Source organism: Drosophila mojavensis, unplaced genomic scaffold (assembly GCF_018153725.1).
Source record: "Drosophila mojavensis isolate 15081-1352.22 unplaced genomic scaffold, ASM1815372v1 contig_136, whole genome shotgun sequence".
In the NCBI taxonomy this organism is placed as follows: domain Eukaryota; kingdom Metazoa; phylum Arthropoda; class Insecta; order Diptera; family Drosophilidae; genus Drosophila; species Drosophila mojavensis.
Window position 1 is genome coordinate 28,469,114 of NW_025318667.1, and position 20,370 is coordinate 28,489,483.

Below are 20,370 nucleotides of genomic sequence, written 5' to 3' on the forward strand. Positions count from 1 at the left end.
TGTCGGTCAGCTAATGAGACCCGACCGCCGCGGCACCAAATCAGCAACTGGCGGCGCCTCAAATTCTGCCTTTGCCGCGCAGTCATTTGGCAATGTCGCAAGATGCGGGCACCCCGAGTCAGGGCTTATCTCGGGCCGTGGGCAAGCGTAATCTGAGGGAATCTGGAGCTAAGGCATGTGCTGCCGTGCACACTTTCAACTTGCCCCATGGCTCGCTGGCTCTTTGTTTGTCCAGGCAGCGGCGCTGCAGCTAGATTCAAATGCAGCAGCTGCCACTTGGGGTGTGGCTCAATTACAACAACATCGAGAAACATGTGCGGCATGCGGCGGCGGCGAGCGGCGAGAGGCATGAGGCATGCAGCTCTCTTGAATAGAAAACAACTGAGGCAAAAGTGTTTCGGCACTTTCTACACATTTTGTTGTTGGGCTCGTGTTTGTTTGGATATTTGGAAAACATACTGTACCATTATACTATATATACAAAGCAGCTGATGAACTTGTCACTGGCGAGAGCAAGGAAAAAACACTTTTGTAAATTAATTAAACTAGTATCTAAACAATTTAAATATAAATAATACCAAAGTTTGCAGAGTAATAAAATTGTAGTCAATTGCTAGCAATTATGCCATACTCTGTCTACTCTTCCTAGAATGCTCTATAAAAAACAAGTAAGAAGACTCTAGTCGAGACTGCTCAACTAGGAGATACCCTGAACCCTCTAATCTGATATTCTAATCAGTCTGCACTTCTTTTCGACACACATACATACACACACACGTATTAGAACGCGCTCTGCAAACAGCGCAGTAAGCAGCGACTGCGCTTGGGCTGCGCTGTAGTGTAGGTAACATTATAAGAATTTATTTGTTGAATAATTTAATTTCTATACGTACAATCTTAATGAAAGTTTCAGGGCGTAATTATATGGTGAAAATGTATGTACATTCCAAAGCACATGTCTCTAGTACTTGAAATACGCCTTTTACAAAGGTGATGGTGAGGGGGTGGATATAGGGGTGGGGGGTAAATTACAACAAAAATCGAAATTACATAAAATACATATAAATCTATATTAAAAATTTGGAAGCTCTAGTTTTAAAGGTTTAGGAGATATAATTAAAAAACTAGCTTTCGATAAGGTTTTTGATCGATAATAAAATATCGGGAGTAGTTATCGATATATAAAGAAAAACTTGATATGCGCGTGATATACACGGACCTAGGAAAAAAAATTTCAAGTCTCTAGCTCTTATATCTTCTGAAATCGACGCGTTCATACATACGGACGGACGGACGGACGGACGGACGGACGGACGGACGGACAGACAGACGGACAGGGCCAAATCGACTTAGCTCGTCGCCCTGATCAAGGATATATATACTTTGTGGGGTCTGCTACGCCTCCTTCTGCCTGTTACATACTTTTAACAAAACCATTATACCCTGATTTCCCATTTTCAATGGGTTCAGGGTATAACAAGAAGATTTGTTTTGATGTATAGGAAATATGACAACTGCCTTGGGCAGTTACACACACACGAATGTATAGATATATACATATGTGCATGTATGTTTGTCTGCACATTGGCACAACAGGATATACATATAGACACGTTTAGCGCCTGCTAAATCGGGGTTTCGAGAGGGTCTCTATTGACACCCCGTGCACGTCTGATGGTTCACAACTTGAGACTTTAGTTCTCAGCTGAAATTTGATTGATTCGCTATGCATTCAAAGTGCATTGTTATTGATTAAGGACATTAGGGATACTGAGTAATTGGTAACACGTAAAGTAGTATATATATTTATGTATCATATGCAAAACATATAACTTGTAGCTAGCCTATACAAGTTAAGGAAAAACAAGTAGGAGTACTTCAGTCAGGACTTTCCGAATAGGAAATCCCATGAGCCCTGCTAAGAACTATTTTTACGTTAATTAGGATATGGGAGTTATCGACAAAGTCGCCTGTAACTAGTATGGTAAACAGAAATGTGTGAATGTATATATATTGGCTTATATGACTTATAAGATCTTTGAGTTCATACGGATGGACGGACGGATGGAGATGGCTAGTCGACTGAGGTCCGCCTGCCACACCTTCTTCGGCGTGATGCATATATTTTCTCAACATCAATATATCCTGAAATTCTACATTGAATGGCACCAATGTCTAACAAAAGAAAGTTACAAAGAAAGTTAAGGCATATATTTCTAATATAAAAATATATATATATTTGTGATACTTTTTACACTATTAATAGGGCAAGGTAATCCAGTTCGTATAAAATCTTTAATTAAAATACCACATAGTCAAATAGGAATCGCTCGTTCAACTCAACTCAACTGGTTGCCTTTAGATCCGAAACGAAAGTATTACTTCCTGTCTGTTTTATATTAATGTATAATTTTTTCCATACTCATTTTAGATTTTAATTGTATCCTACATATTTCTATGAGTATATATAACGTTTTTTTATGCCTTAATTGTATTCTTTGAAAAAAAGGGAGAAATAATAAATTTTCAGTTTTGGTCAGGAATCCAGTTGCATTAATTTCGAATTGAAATACATTTCGTATGAAAAAAAACAAGACAAACCAGAAAAAAGTAACCCCAATACAAATACAATTCCATTCACAAATACATGCATACATATGTATTCTTCCACAGGGGTTGTGGCTCTACTTTACTCAGTTTCATATGATGGAAAACACAGAAAACTTGAATGATTTTTTAGTGATATTTATGACACTCTAATGTGAACACATACTAAAATGAAAGGCTACTCTTTTTATATGTAAGCTCAAACTAATAGAAAGACATGAGCTGATAAGATATATTAAAGAAGACTGAATTTGATTTGTTTCTGATTGTTAACACATAGATCGACATAACGACATCAAGCTGACACACTATACCTATGCATTGCCAAGATAACCCATGCTGCAAATAATTTTCGGACATGCTCCTCCATACAGCATCGGATTACCTTACTCGCGAAACCAGTAAATAAAAGCACAAATGAATAAAAAGAAAATACAAAACACAAACATTGCTGCAGCTCCAACTGCCGTAGAACTTTTATGGGTTCTCTCTGATAAAAAAAAGATATTCCTTTTATAATGGGTGCGGACTGGGGGTAGCTATAAAAAAGGAAAGAAAAGAAAAGAAAAGCAAAAGATATAAACTATTTGCTATGGCTACATACCCTATTCATTTGTTTTCAATGGATGAAGGGATAAAATAAATTAATGGGATCCATAGGATAAAAATGCGCAACATTTTGGCGTATGCACGCGATGGGATTCCATTGCAGGCAGCTACTAAGGGCTAGAAGTTGAGGTTGCGCTCTCTTTGCTCTCCCGATAGAGAGGAGCAGAGCGCTATTGCGCCCGCCAGAGTGACAGGGTGCGCTAGCGCGAGCACGCGCGTGCCAATTGTATAGCCATCTCTGTCGCACAGCGGCCATTGCTCTAATTATAGGTTAGGGCAAGCACAGCGTAAGACAATGCTCGGATTGGTCGTTGCCATCGCGTCGGCGCGCAGCACGCACGCAACGGGGCGTCGCCAAACGAAACTCGTTTTGAGCGCGTGCTTGCTTGCTTTTATGAATGAACCAAACCAGCAACAAAAAACACACGCAGAGAGCGACAGGGAGAGAGAGAGAGAGAGTAGCGGCGCCCTCTGCTCGCCGGCTAGCTAATACATCATCATCAGCAGCGCCGGCACAAGCAGCAAACAGCAAACAGTAACAGCAACAGCAACTGTGATGATCATAAACGTAGCTCGCATTCGGTGGTGGCTCGTTTTATTGCTGTCTCTTTTGTGCGCTCACACATACAAGAGCTGCGCCAATGTTAGGTGTAACTGCGTCATGATGAATGGGAATGGCTGCTGCTTTGGCAGCGAGAGAGCGTAGCGTCGACGAGGCTGCGGTTTTCGATTGCTTGCTTGCTGGCTGACTGGCTGGCTGGCTTGCTGGCTGAGTGCAGTCGCTGTCGCTGTCGCTGTCTCAGTTTGCCAGCGCCGCACACAGTCGCACAAGCAGAACACACAAATACAACAATTGCAAATCGCGCTCTCTCTTGTTTTGACGCGCCCTCTGCTGTTTGCTGTTGCTGTTGCTGTAGCTATAGCTATAGCTATAGCTGAACGACGACGACAACGCCTTCGCCTGACGTTGACGGAGCAGTCGCCGCCAACGACAAAACGGGAATGGGCCCAAGCTTTTTGTTTGCGCTGGCATCGCGTGAAACAGTTGCAAGCCTTTGAACGATCAGCGACGACGCTAAAAACTTTTGCGCGGATATATTTTGTTTGTTAGTGCAGACGCCTCCTTGTCGCCAACGTCGCCGCCGACGCCTTAGCACAACGCAATATCAGCAACGACATCGAAATCGACATCGAAATCGACATCGACATCGACATCGATAACAAACAATAACAATAATAACAACAACAATAATATCAACAGCAACAACAACAACAATCACATACAGTTTGAAGTGCGTCTTAGTGCTTTTAAATCCAACTTCAGCTTATTTTTTTTCTGTTGTAAGTTGTCCCACGCGGTTTATTGTTTTGCTTCAGTTCTAACTGTATTCGCATCTCTTGCATTTGATTCGATCTCGCTGCCTGTGACGATCAGAGGCTGGCGCCAGCGTGTTGCAGTCACGGATGAAAGCGTGACAGTTACAGTGACAGTGACAGTAACAGTTACGGAAATAAGTATTTGCACAGCATAAATTAATAAGCGACAACAACAACAACAAGAATCAAAAGGAAGAGCAAATGCAAATCTCTCCGAATAACAGTGAAAAGTGCAAGTCGAATCCTTAAGAGAATATTATTTTTTTGTTGCATATTTTTTATTGTTTGCGACTAGCGCGCGTGTTTCTCTCTGTGTGTGGTTCTTTTGAGATTGTGGCCTCGTCTTTGGGCGTCTTTGAACAGCGAGCGACTTTGTTTTATGTGTGCTTTGTTTGGAATAATCTAGGTTCCTAGGCAAATCCCTTCGCGCGCACGCCTCAAAATTACAACACCAACAGGAAGAAAGACAGCAGCAGCCGACGCAGCAGCCGCAGCAGCCGCCGCAGCAGCAGCAGCAGCCACTGTCGCCGCAGCAGCAGCAGCAGCTAAAATGTTAACGGACATGACACCAACCGCCGGCCAATTGTACGGCTCACAGATTCCGGCTATGGCGGGCATGAACATCACCAACATTGCGACACATTTGCAGAAACCACAGGTAAATCCGGTAAGTGCTACCAGCAAAGCAAATACATTCTAATTGGCAACTTCTGCTTCTTCGAACTTTTGCCGGTAGAGACCTTGATTGATTGTTGAATATTTAGGAACCTATTTGTTAGTAAACTTTTCTCTGAAGCTTAAGCAATTATTAGCTCTTAGCTCTTAGCTTCAAGACGTGCTAACACTTTGTGCTGATGCTCAGCTATAAATGCAATTGGCCCAGAGCAAACGTCTTCTCCATGTCTCAATGCAAACCAGCTCACTGCATACATGAAAGTACCAACTCTAATTTATGAGATTCGTCTTCGTTTGCCCAACTTTCTACATCAATTTTTGGGTATTTAAAAACAACATTTCATCAACGTTTCCTATTTTATTAATATGAGTATTTCTCTGTATGCAAGTGGATTTACGCGAAAATGGAAATCGTGTCTGGCATTAAAAAATGTTTGAGAATGTCAAAGCGAAGCATTGTCGTTCGTATTTGATGCATATCTGTTTAATTAGCTAAAAGACGTAGAATCAAATTAATAGGCGAGTAAAAAGTCTTCACTATATATGGCTTTGAGCGTTATGAAGACACGCCCAATGTAAGGCGTTAAGCATATGCAACCAAATTGAAATCTACAAACAATACAAATGTATTTAATCTAAATATTTAATCAAAAACATTTCGTTGTCATTCAATGAGCGAGGAGATTTTTGTGCTACGCTATCGCTTGAGGCGTGATATTATTGGCATAATACAATGGCATATATATATTTTATATAACTAATTCTATATCTAAATATGCAAGCAGTTCACTTGAAATGGGCGCCTTTGCTTAGGCTCAAGTTGCTTTTTCATTTCGAAAATTAAATTTCAAATGAAAGCTAGAGCATATATGCTTCATATACATTTATTTGTATGTGTGTGTAAATCTAAATGTATAGCATATGCTAATGCTGTATCTAAGCACACAAAAGGCAACTGTCTTAATATACTAGTATCGTATCATATATGGTTCACATGCATCTACTGTGTACATCTCGATATCTAGAACTTATAGATAGTATACATTTATATATAGCGCTCAAAGATATTTATTTATCTTGACATGATTCGATCAAGTTCGTACGCCTGTTTTGCATGTCATGCACAAATTAGCCTTCATAGAAAAGTGTCCCATTCACCTAATGCATATTAATACACGATGCATACATACATACATACACAAGTACATACACGCATGTATGTTTGTCTGCAACTATTTAATTATGTATGTGTATAATTGTGCATACACACGTTTCTTATAAAATGTGATGATATTTTTAACTTTATCATAATGGCTCTGACGCGGGCACAGATACAATCGAGCTCTAATTAATTAGATTACATAGTTTTAATGGCCATTGCGATGGCAGATAAAGCGGCTCAGGTGTTGAAGCAGACAAATACATGTATTATTATTTATAATACTTTGATGTTTACTGTTTGTTGTTGCTTTGCTATGTTATCGCATTTGCATTGGCATTTGTCAGTAGTTTGTCAGAGTTTGTCTCAGCGAGTTTGTGGCAAATCAACCACTTACACGGCAATGGGCCTCACAATACCTTAGACAATGGCAACATTTTTCTTTGCTGTTGTTGTTGTTGTTGTTTTTTGGCAACAATGCCGCAGCGGCAGCAAACGCCGTTAAACGCCATGGCAATTGCCGGGATGCCGCCAGGTACGAGAGCGCTGAAAGGGCCACGCCAGGGCAGGCCATCAGGGCAGGCGCTGGAAAACTCAGTCACCCATGATGGGCAGGGCTTCCTTTGTTGTCTCTCTGTGCGCCGATCAACGAGACTCCATGAATTAAACAAAAAACAAAAAAAGAGCATGTATCTAATGCTGCTGATGAGTCGCTGAGTCCCTGTTTGAGTGTGAGTTGAAGTCAGTTTCGAAATTGATTTGATGCGGCTTGTTCAACGCGTCGCGCTCTGTGTGCAAACGAATTTCACGCTACGGCTTAGTAGCTACGCACACCACAGATACAGCTACAGCTACAACTACAGATACAGATACAGATACAGTTGCAGATACAGGTAGGCGATACATGGCAATTATGTGGGCATTCAGGTATGCGCTGCTTCTGAAATCAATTATTCGAGCTCACTTAGGTGACTCGAGGTGCCAAAGTCAAAGTTGATGTGATTTGCATCTGCGATCGAATGGCGACAAAGGCAGATCGGAGATATGGACCAAGCCGTAGACTCAGGGTTCCATCAGGTCAATCGCTAATGCTAGCTCAGCTCACGTCAGCGTATCTGCTCAATCTGCTACACTCTGGTCCTCCTCTGACAGGCATTAATGATGATTTTGCCAAATACTCATAGTCGATGGTTAACAAACTGCTTTGATCGCGCCGCCTGTGAAACGTAAACATAAATCGAAACTAAGGCAATGCTACTTGAACGAAATCAATTTCAAAATTCCTAATGATGATGATGATTATAGAGAAAAGACTCACACACACACATACACACAGCTCCCATGCGGATTATATATATTTTAACGATATTTAGAGCAGTTTTCCAACTAAAAATTACATATGAAATAAACGAACCCTAAATAATATTTAAATTTATATACAAATATTATATTTTTGTTGTATTTGCATTTAGAAATTATCTGAGATTTCTTTTTTCTTTGAGAATACACAGTTGGCTAGCATTATCATAATATCAGACGAAAAATATTTTGGCTTAATTTAAAAACATCTAAATTCAGTTTATTAACATTGCAAAAATCTAGAGTTGTTAGTTGAAAAAAAAAGAAGTGAAAATGCTTATCATGTACTTCTACCAGAGTTCAAGATATGGCTATTTTATAATGTCGCCCATACATCTATCGTATATATCACAGGACGACGATTTATTGAACGATTTTTACAGATCTTGAATGTGAAAATAGATCTTGCAAGGAATTCGTTGTTTACAACGGCTAGAGTTGATATCGAGCTGGTATTGCAAGAGTAATTGAATAAAGAATTATTATAATAATTATTATACATATATACATTTTTCATATCATATATACATTTTTCAAGCTGTCAATAGAGCTTTAGCTATATAGAATATACAAGCTACAATAAAAATGATGTTCATAAGACACTATACTTGCATCGTATGGACCTAAAACTTAGTAAAAGAACGAACAAATCCAGTTTTGCGAAACTCTAGTATATATAAGTTTTTTTCTGGCTCTTTTCGTAGGGCCAAAGTTAGCTACATATATTTACAGATGAATAGAGAAAGGTAAAGACAGAGAAATGATCTGTAAAAATCACAGCACCACATTTACTTGGCCTATGTCTCTGAGTGCATCCAGCTGCAGTTGCATACGATCGCAAGGCATTCGGGACTCCTGCTGACCGAAATTGATAAAGTTTTTAGCCCGGCTGGCAGGCTGGCCTAATTGCATAACACTTTCAATAGAGTTGGCAACGTCCAGTGATGGCCATCAACCATCCGGTCAAATAGGCGCAAAATTGTTGGGAACTCGCCTAAGCTGCCGTGCCGCTCGCACTCTGCGACTACTAGTGATGCCTCAGTGGAGTGAAGTGTGTTGCATGGGGCATGGGGCATGGCCAGGCTGTGCCACAAGCAAAAAGTGTAAACGCCACGAAACTACGTGCGTCATTCAAAATGTAAAGCCGCCGAAGAAAATGTTCTAAACGGGGCTAGAACGAGCTGTAGCTGGCTGCTCGCTCGGTATCGAGCTGGGGCCCCGATATGCATATTGATGGAGCGGGCAGGCGCTTATTAAAATTAATACCACATCAATCATTTTACAAACGTGCTGTCGGCCAAGTTCAAAGCCAGCGCTCGGCTAGACTCGACTCTAGACTCGGCAGCGGCCCTGCTCGGCGCTCTAATCTTAGGCTCTGTTTAAGAAAGTTACACATGCGCATTGGTTTTAATTAAAGGCGTTTAAAGACGCGACGCGAAATACAGAAAAAAAAGAAAAAATATTGAAAAGAAAAAATATGATAAATTACCAAGACAAACTGAAATTAACATTTATGCTTGAAACAAAGCACAACATGTGTTTCAGTCGAAGATTCAGAGAGTCAGACGGCCGGACAGTTGGACACTCGGACGGAGGCTGGCAGCAAAGGCAAAGCGGTAAAACGGTACGCGTCCAAGTTGCGGCTGTTAAATTATTGAAAATCATGCAATGCTGTTGCTGTTTTTCCCATGAACATCTCTTGGACTTGACTCGAACCACTCTCTGAACTTGGGCCTGGGTACGGGTACGGGTACGGGTATGGGTATGGACTTGGGCACTGTCTGTCGGCATAATCAGCATAACAAAAGAAATTAAGCAATAATATATTAATGAAAATACAAATGCACAGCGAGCTGTGAGCCAGCTGGAGCAAGATCGCCGCGTCATTGACTAATTTGTTGTGTTTTCAACACGGTTAGGCGCCAGGGCGTCGCTCCGCGGCAGGGCATCGGTAGCCCTGACTGCCCCGAACAGCAGGCGCCGTCAGCAGATACCCACTCAGTCAGTCAGTCAGTCAGTCAGTCAGTTTATATTTTTCATTCGACTCGTCTATTCTGTACACAGTGAGAAATTATTTCAATACAAACAGCTCAAATAATGCGTAATTGATTTTCAGTTTATACAATTTTATTTAGAGCTCTGCGACTCCCATAGGAGACCTATTTGAAAATTTAATATGAATAGGTGTTACGCATCGGAGCTGCTTAGATCTACCTGAAAATGAATTGAATTGTCCTTTTCTGATTGAGTAAATGCCTATACATATATATACAAATATATATATATAAATATATATAAGTGCCTAAGTCTTACGTACAATTATGAGTAATCAAAACAAAAATATAAATATATGTATATAAAAAATATATGTACATATGTATATCTTAAAGTAATCTTTGGCTTAGTTCTACAGCCAAGATGAATCTGTGAATACAAATTGATACGCCGATCCAACCCGCTCTAAAAAATCAACTTACTTCCACTCTGATTTATTTCGAATGGAATGTGTTTTTTTAGTAAGAATTCACAGTCCCAGATAAATAAGATTCCTAAGCTGTGGCTAAAGTCGATATCATATTTCAAATTTTCGATTCCATATTTCACATAAATAAGCTAAACTTTTACTGAATCAATTTCGAGTCTCTCTTGATTTTCATTCAAAAATTTCTTTCAGTATTGGCGTGGTGGCTCACCCTACGGAGGGCCCGACTCTTAGCTTATTTCCTCCTCAGCTCTGCTCGACATATTTACCTCATATTATTTGGCTTAATGAATGCGCCTCGCTTTGTGCAACTGTCCGACCATTTTCACCTTTGACAATGGGCTGTGGCAGCGGCAGCGGCAGCGGCAGCGCAATTAACTTGCGTCATCTAGAAATTTAGGTGGCATGATGCTGCTAAAAAGTCAAATGCAGGCATATCAAAAGGAACAAAGTGCAGTAGAAGCGAGAGCGCAGTACAAGGTCGCTCGCTCCTCGGCTCATCAAAGGCGCCGCTCGCGAGCGTTTTTCAATTGGTTTTCCAAGCCGTCGCTGCTGCTGCTGCTGCTGCTGCTGCTGCTGTTGCTGACTTGCAGCTCGTCACCGTCAGTTGCCACCGCGTAAAACGTCACTGCGGCTCGGACAATTTGACGCTGACAGGCGGCTGGCAATCGCGGCGTATACGCAACGCATAATGGAATTAATCAGATTTGTTGAAAGCCCTGTGACAGTCAAGTGAAGCAATTTAACTGACGGCAGCAAGTGAGCTCAGTTATTTTTTTTTTTTTTTTTTTTTTTTTTTTGCAAGCTCTTGTAGGAGCGATAAGTATCGATAGGCAGTTGAGGCTTTCAGCTTGAATCGAAGGAAAGATCATCAAAAGTGAGTTGACAAAAAGCAATAATCAGTCAGGCGATGGCCGCTTAGAGAATTGAAGCTGGCAATAAATTTCAATGAATTTCATTTGCAATAGTTATACAAAAATATGAATAAACGGTTTTCTTACGTCTCTTCATATGAGTTCATCTTAATGCTATGAATATTTTTTCAGAGAATATATTCTTTGATGCTGTTACTATTCAGTTTAATTTGTTATTGATTGTTGAAGACCCTGGGGCGCAGTTGGCTTTAAGTCCGGGCCTATTGCCAGCATATTAATCTTAGACTTCTCCTTATGCTATTCATGAAAGTTGTATTCCATAATGCGTATAAAAATGATCTGAAATATATAATATTTGTGTATAACGCATTTCGATTTGCGGAAAATCTTTAAGCATATTCAAAATTGAGTCCCAACCACTTGAGAGTATGACTCGCGATAACTTCTCTCACTTCTCACACGCTCAGTGAAGAATTGTTAAGCATATCTCATATTTTCAAATGCAATTTGAGCTAAAAAAAAAAAAAAAAAAAAAAAAAAAACAAAAAATAAACAGGAAAAACTAAAGGATTGCAAAGACTGGTTATAACAAATGTCACTTAATAGTTAAAGTGCATAATTTAGATATGCCAAGCAATTACAAATGGCAACTGCAGCAGCAACGTACATAGCTATGTCATGATATATGGACAGAGTGGACTTTTAATTAAACACGCTTGTCGAGCTGACGACGTGTACGCTTTATGGTGCCAGCCAGAGTGGCAAGTACTTTGAACATGCTGAATGGGCCCCAGCGGAGTTCAGTTCAGAGCCCTGCGCCGTGGTCGTTGCACCTTGGACTCGCCTTTTATGCTTTACTCCATTCATTATATATTTAGTGCTCATTTGACCTGACATCGCAGTGCTAGAACTGCCTGCCGTTGACAACGCCTTACAGGTGATAAAGTGCCACAACCAACAGATTATGAATATATGTATATATAGACATATATATTGAATATTGTTAAGCCAATGTCCAAGGGTTCTGATTCTGAGCTATGAACGGCCTTGCGAAATGTTTTTCAATGTAATTACATTTATATAATTACATTTCGGTATGGAATTGCATCATTCATCGCCATATTGAAAAGAAATTTAAAATCAGGGTATAAAAAATGGCTGAAGAAATTGAACTTGATACTAAGTTTAAAAGTAATGGTTACATTATCTTTACTGGATACTTTTGAAAAATCATAAAATATAATATAATAATTATCTAAAAATATTGAAATATTCAGATGTTTTTTATTTAGTGATGTACTTAGAGAATCCGAATCACATATCCACATCACAATAAATTTGAAACAATTTTAAGTTTTGACATTGAATTGGATTCGTGCCACACTTTATTAAAGACCTGAGCCTGGGCGTAGCATAATTTGTTCAGCTTCCAAATAGGCTGCATTTGTTATAAATTATTACTTGATCTTTTGCACTATTCCAAGTATTTTGCCTGAAGTCGTAATGCCATAGCCTTAAGTCTAAGAGCAGCATAATGTGAATTAGAAATCGAAGCTCCAAAGTTTGCAATATTTGTACACATTTTGTTTGCTTTCATGGTTTACAGTGAAATTTGCCAATTTTCGTTGAGAGCCACACTGTACTACCCTACACTTATGCTCTGTGAATGTGTAGATCAATTTGCCGAGGCTTTAGCTTAAGTACTTCCCTTATTCGTCTTTTCGTGTCGACATCTTAGCAACTTTCTCAGAGCCGTCCGGGCCAGGCTGAAAGCAAGCGATTTCTGGCAATTTTCATGTTGACCCGTGCGACGATTGCAGGCAACCGAATGCCAACCGGCCAATGCATCAACAATTTATTGGCGCGAAGTCAAAGCGTTTGTCAGCGTTAATTTGAATGCAAGTTCATAAGTTAATCAATATATATATATGAATGTATATATACAGCTCTACAGATCGAATGGAGGAGGTGAGCTGCTGAGGTGGAGGGCCGTTGTGTCCGCGGCGGGCAATCAATTGACGGAGTCAAATGCGAAACAGCTTTTTGAATTGTTTGATCGTGCTGTAAATTTGCTTTTCGACTTGGTGACGACGATGTCGGCGAGCTGCCTTATATGGCGAAGCCAAGGCAATGCAGCTTAGTTAGCCAACCAGCCAGCCAGTTGGTAAATGTATATATATATATATATATATATGTATGTATATGCATCTATTCGCTGTATTACTCGATCAAAAAGGCAACTGCAACATCAACAGCTAAGCAAGATTGGGTTACGTTAAAACGTTTGCTGCAGAATAAAATGATTTATGGTCTGAATTGCAGATAATTGTGATAATCATACCGCAAGGGCGCAGTCGCAGTCGCAGTCGCAGGTTTTGTTTTTGTTCGAAATCGATATAAAATCGAGATGGGCACTGGCTGCCTGGTTCAGGCGGGTCTCTCGAGTCTGTTGGGTCTGGCGGGTCTGTTGGGTCTGTCTGCTCGGGATGCGTGTCTAAAATGCATAACAGTTTTTTGGTCTCTTAAGTTCTTATACCCTTTACGAGCTGATTGAATGGCATTCATGGTATTTATGGTTGGTGTTTTGGCCCCATGTTACACAGTTACAAGTAAACAATTTCAATTTCATTTCGCTTTTGCTTTATATCTTGTAGTTGTTCGGCTAGTGAATTGATCTCTTTAACTAAATTGTATGTATACTTTTACTTAAGTAAGAATATCTATTAATTAGGCAAACTATGTGAACGTAATTTGGAAATGTTTATATTTGAGTTGATGTTTAAGTTGGATGGGAGCTCCTCTGCCTCTATTTTATTAGTTAATGTCTCTACTGTTCATATATTGTGAAGTGGAATTTAGTAGTTTTCGTATTATTCAATATTTTAGTAACATATAAGTGTTGAATATTTTCAATATTATATGAGCCAAAGTCTCCTCTTTGTTTGATTATAGAATCTTAGCTTCATTATATATAATAGTTGATATGAATGATTGGTTTACTATAGATGATATCTATATATTTTTAATCTTCAATCAGTTATATACACATTGCTGAATTTTTAGAGTCCAATCATAGTAAAATTGTTGAATTATAGCTGGAATGGTATAGAAAATATTCAATATCGAAGATGATCGTGAAGACTGCGCTATCGTGATGTAGCAAGGTATATGCTCTAGGAGTGTGATGACTAGTGTAGACATAATCCAATTGATTCTATAGTACGTACAAATGCATATTTAACCACAGACTTTGTTACTCTGACATCAGCAAAATATATGTATACTGGATGAAGATAATACTAAGACTTAGAAACTGACAGCTCAGCAGGCAGCATCGACTCAATATTTATATAAGGAAAACGGAATAGGAGTTGTCTTCCTTTGTGCATCACCAGCCAATTACGATTCTCATAATTTCTTATACATTTTGTACACTCTTAATGATAGAGAGACATGAGACAAGACAGAGACACACAAGGCGAACTGTAACAGAAATAGAGTCGCCTTGAGTTTGCTTTCCAAAGGCCGTAGATGGCTCCTATTGCAAAGGGGCTTAGAGAGGATCTGCTGCGTGTTAAGCGGCTCAGGCGACCTACATGACGGACAGTGTTCACTGTAGGTGTCATTGTGTTGATGTGATGCAGTTTGTTTGTCATAACGGATTTGGCTTTGTTGCTGTTATTCTGTTTATGTGCGCAGCTCTGTGGGCTTATTTGCTTAGGCGGCTTAGATGCCTTTATGCTCTTCCCTCTACAGACGCACCAGGCACCACGGGCCATGGGCCATGGGCCATGGGCCGAGGGCTACACTGAATCCAAGTTAGATTCTTATGGATTTATTTAAGTGGCTCGCTGTACATTTCATGTCATTTTATGTGGCCATATTTCTGGTAGGTGCTGAAGTCTGTTGACGGAAGAGACAGACTCAATGTCGAGGCGAGCAGACGTGAGGAGCAAAAGAACGAGCGCGACGGATGCTCGTAAAAGTTGTTGCTTGTTGGCTGTTGTTTGTTGTGTTGTTGCTTGTTTAGTGTGTTGTTCGTTGGCTTTCCGCATGCTTGCAAATATTTTACAAATGTCATATACGCATAGTGTTTAAATATCTCCAACTTTTATATTTATTAACTGTGAATAGGATTTCTCGTTGTACGTTTCTCCTTTCCTTGTTAAGTAAGTTGCATTTGTTATGACTCTGCTCCAGCTGATTTGTTGACCGAAAATGCCATGATTTATTTGTGAGGGAACCAACTGCGCTTGTGTCGTCGCACATATATACACACACACATATCCGTATTGATTTATGGCCTATAAAGTGCGGCACTGTGACGAGCAGTTGCTAAGAGAAATGGGTTCTGCGTGACGACAGAGCTCGAGTGACAAATCACATGCTGTTTATATGCTATACTTATACTTATACTTATGATTATACTTATACTTATACTTATGATTATTCTTATACTTATACTTATACTTATACTTATACTTCTACTTCTACTTATACTTATACTTATACTTATACTTATACTTATGCTTATACTTATACTTATACTTATACTTATACTTATACTTATACTTATACTTATACTTATACTTCTACTTCTACTTCTACTTCTACTTCTACTTCTACTTCTACTTCTACTTCTACTTCTACTTCTACTTCTACTTCTGCTTCTGCTTCTACTTCCCCACTTACTTCTCACTCACTTCTACTTCTACTTCACTTCACTCTGCTTCCACTTCCACTTCTACTTCTGCTTCACTTCTACTTCCTTCACTTCCACTTCTACTTCTGCTTCTACTTCCCTACTTCACTTCTACTTCTACTTCCCACTCTCACTCTGCTTCTACTTCTACTTCTACTTTCCACTTCACTTCACTTCTACTTTTACTTTTACTTCTACTTCTACTTCTACTTCTACTTCTACTTCTACTTCTACTTCTACTTCTACTTATACTTCTACTTCTACTTATACTTATACTTATGCTTATACTTATACTTATACTTATACTTATACTTATACTTATACTTATACTTATACTTATACTTATACTTATACTTATACTTATACTTATACTTATACTTATACTTATACTTATACTTATACTTATACTTATACTTATACTTATACTTATACTTATACTTATACTTATACTTATACTTATACTTATACTTATACTTATACTTATACTTCTACTTCTACTTCTACTTCTACTTCTACTTCTACTTCTACTTATACTTATACTTATACTTATACTTATACTTTATACTTATACTTATACTTATACTTATACTTATACTTATACTTATACTTATACTTATACTTATACTTATACTTATACTCTACTTCTACTTCTACTTCTACTTCTACTTTTACTTCTACTTCACTTCTACTTCTACTTCTACTTCTACTTCTACTTCTACTTCTACTTCTACTTCTACTTCTACTTCTACTTCTACTTCTACTTCTACTTCTACCTCTACTTCTTCCACTTGTACTCCTACTCAGTATTGATGCCACTCCCACTCCTATATAATATATCCATTCAGCATTTATCATTGTTTAACATGCAGCTCAACTTCCGATTTCCGTTCAAGTAACTCATCAATGAGCAACAAAAATGTTGTGACCCACTTTACGGTTTATAGCTTTCAACGCTTTGTCACTTGACGCAACAGCAACAGCAACAGCAACATGCACAGCAGGACCAGCAGCAGCAGAAATCCGTGAAGTAGCAATATATATTGCTCTGGCTGCAGCGATGACAGTTGTAAATATTATGTTAAACACTAAATGAAGTCGTTAAAATCATTTAATAATGCGCTCTTTGAGTCCGTCGCGCTGACAAGTGAAGCGATCCTCAACGCCGACGCGTTTGCTTTTGGCTCGGCTGCTGTCGCTGGGGTTGCATGCCGCCTGCTGCTTGCTGCATGCAGCTTGCTGCTGTTTGCAGTTGCAACGCTGCGTTGCACACTAGCGAGGCATGCAAATGGCTGCCGGCCAGACATGTGGCATGACATTTGCTCAGCGCTGCGTCTGCTGCGTCTGCGGCGGCGGCTCTTGTCAAACAAAATTGAAAGGATGTTTGATGACATGCTAAATTGACAAATGCATGCAAAAGCGCTTGGTAGCTGCCGCTTTGCATGCGCGACTCATTATTCATAGCTAGTCAAAATTGCATGCTGCATGCCACACGCTCTCTTTGTCTCACTTACTCACTCTCTGTCTGTCTCTCTCTCCCCGTTTCTCTGTGGGGAATCTAATTGAATTTGTTATTTTATCAATTGAATTTTGATAAAGATTTGTTGGAACAATTCACTTTGTCTACAACTTCTCTAGCCGTTGCAAATCCCCTGCGCAAATATGCCACATTTTCGGTTCATCAGCAGCAGCAGCAGCAACAGCAACAGCAACAGCAACAGCAAGTGCATGACTTGGCAAGTTAAAATCTAATGCCTGAGCGTAGTCATAAGGTCAGGCTGGGCGCATTATCAACGCCAGCAACAACAACAACAACAACAGCAGCAACATTTTTGCTGGCTGCAAGCGATTCGTGCATCAAGCAAGGCGAGACTCCAGCGACATGGCTGCAACAGCACAATACATGAGTCGTCTTGCCTTTGGTGTTGCTGTTGCCGATGCCGATGTTGCCGTTGCCGTTGCCGTTGCCGTTGCTCTTGTTGCTGTTACGCCTGCTGGTTGAGATGTATGTGCAGTGATTACCACCAGGCGAGCGTATACTTTAGCATTTTATATGCTTTTTTTTCTGCTGCTTTTTTTTTTTTTTTTTTTTTTTTTGGGTCACGTTGTCCTTGTGCACAAGTCGCAACATTGAGCTTGGAGCCGCAGTTGACTGCGCTCGATTCAAGTTAAGTCTTACGCCCGAAATTAGGTTTCGTTTTTAGCACAAGGCGCGCGTTGAAATGGCGTTGATGATGTTCATGTTTCATGTTTGCAGCCTGATGAAGCGCACCGATTATCCCCAGCATCAGCAACAGCAACAACAACAACAGCAACAACAGCAGAAATATGCCAAGATAGCCCGTAAATTGATTGATTTGCCACGGCACGAAGCTGGACTAAAGCTGCAAGGCAACTACATATAATGCAGCGAGCCAAGAGCAACAGCAACAGCAACGGCAACGGCAACAGCAACAGCAACAACATCAAAACTCGTTTCAGTTTCAATTTCATTTTAAAGGCACTTTGGTAACGACAAAAATTGCCATGAGTGGGGGGCAAAAGTGGGCGTTGTTGTTGCTGTTGCAACGTGGCAGCCGTTGCAGTTGCCATTGCTGCCGCTGCCGCTGCCGCTGCTGCCGCCGATGATGTTGTTGTAGGCAGCAGCATTGCTAGCATGCCAGAATCTATCAATGTGTACACATTTATGCGCGCTATTTTCAAATGATGGCGACAATATATGCAGCAAATGCAATTGAAACGTAACGAAATGTTGTGCAACGCCCACTATTGGCTGCAAGCCAAGTGAAGCAGTTGCTGCCAAGTTGCTGCTGCTGCTGCTGCTGCTGCTGCTGTCGCTGCGGTTATAGTTCCTGATGGGCATGTCGCTGCGACTGCCACATAACTATTTCTCAATTTAAATCTGTACGTGAAAATTGTCGTTGTTGTTGCTACTGTTGCTGCTTGTTTGAAAAAATTCAATTGCATGCAACAAAGAGCCACAACAACAAAAGCAACAACAGCAACAAGAGCAGCAGCAGCAGCAGCAGTTGCTACTGCAGCAGCAATTTGTATCCAATGAATTAAATTCCAGCGCAGAGCGTTTACTCCATCGGCTCGCCATTGAGGAAAATCGCAGGAAAACCTCTGACCCGCCATGCTGTTTGTCAAGTGCGTCTGACAGCAATCGCTGCTGTGCTCATGTTGACATGACAAATTTGGCTGGCAATCAGCGCTGACGGCAATCGCAATTGCAGCTGCTTACGGACTCTGACTCGACCAAGTCTAGAGGTTTGGCCTAAGAGTGTAAGCCAAGTTCAGGGTAAAGAGGGGCTTTAGATGAGTCTGCGACCAAAGACTTCATATTGAACCTTAAGCTATCTCTGTCTATCAATAGATACTTCTTTATATGTATCCATATGTCAATCCTCTTTATCCTCAGCCAATATCCTCACTTTGTAGCACAGTGTATAGAAATGTGAAGAGTATTTCTGAACTCGTCGCCAGCGATCTTCCCACATTCGTTAGAGCCGTCAGAGAACATGGCCTGCAGATTGGCTGATGCAGCGAGTTTGGGCCGGCATTTGCAGCCCAAAATGAAAACCTAAACGTTCTTCTACAGCTTCTTCTGCTGCTGCCCCATCTTCTTCCTCTGCTCGCTGCTGTGGTCTGGAACACTGTCAGTAATTTTTGGGGCCCGGCAAACGGTTCGGCTGGCTGCTTGTCGCTCTCCAGTTTCGAGCATCGAGTTTCGAGTTTCGGATCTTAAGTCGTTGGCTGGGTCCCAGGCCTCTGGGCTCTGCTTACATAAGCTTTGCCGTGTGTGCAGGTTGTAATTTTCCACTTTGCGCCTAAAAAAAAAAAAAAAAAAAAAAAACATAAAACAACTATAAAGTGCTGAGCATAGAAAGCACTGCAAACGATGACTTTTCGGCCGAAGTATGACGTAGTTCTGCGGCTCGCGATCGCCCTCACAATCATTATCGGCCCCAGCTCCAGATGGCCTAGCCAACACTGAGGGCTAGTCATCAAAAATGGCTAACTGCAATGCAATGCTTGACACGATTTTCAAGATTTACACACTGGACATACCTGAGCTAGTCCAGCAAGACAGGTAGTATATGCGGCCCGTAGTGGAGTGGAATGAATCGTCGATCTGTGCACCATTTCCTAGGGTATCTGCTAGTCTGTGCAAGTGCTTAGCCAGCGCCCTTTAGACTCGTTCATACAATGTTTTATGGGCAATTTTCGGCTTTTCGTGCTGGCGGCTGTCGTGTACGGAATTCAATCAGAAATTATCATTGATGGCGCCTTTTTATGGCTTGTTTTGCACTTTCCATAAAAATATACATCCATCTATCTTAATGTGCTTGCCGCAACCAGCTAATTGATGTTGTCTGTCTATCGCCGTTTGCCGTTTGCCGTTTGCTGTTTGCCGTGCTTTTGCGTTTTGTTAATAAGCCATTAAATGCTCAATAAAACAACAATAGCGACACCAAACACCAAAAGGCAAACGCCAAACGCCAATCGCCAGCCACAATGGCAATAG

At 40.4% G+C, this 20,370-nt stretch overlaps 1 protein-coding gene across 3 annotated transcripts in view; it reads left to right on the forward strand.

Annotated features, from left to right (window-relative positions):
• The first annotated feature begins 4,026 nt into the window (after window positions 1–4,026).
• The window catches only part of LOC6584900 (transcription factor Sp9), a 32,308-nt gene continuing 15,964 nt past the window's right edge, over window positions 4,027–20,370 (forward strand). The window contains exon 1 of one of the 3 annotated variants that reach the window (XM_032732267.2): window positions 4,027–5,251. In XM_032732267.2, coding sequence (XP_032588158.1) covers window positions 5,144–5,251 — 108 coding nt within the window. In that variant the 5' untranslated portion in view covers window positions 4,027–5,143. Of the gene's footprint in view, window positions 5,261–20,370 lie in introns of all 3 variants that reach the window. The other 2 variants (XM_032732268.2, XM_032732266.2) reach the window with 2 other exon arrangements.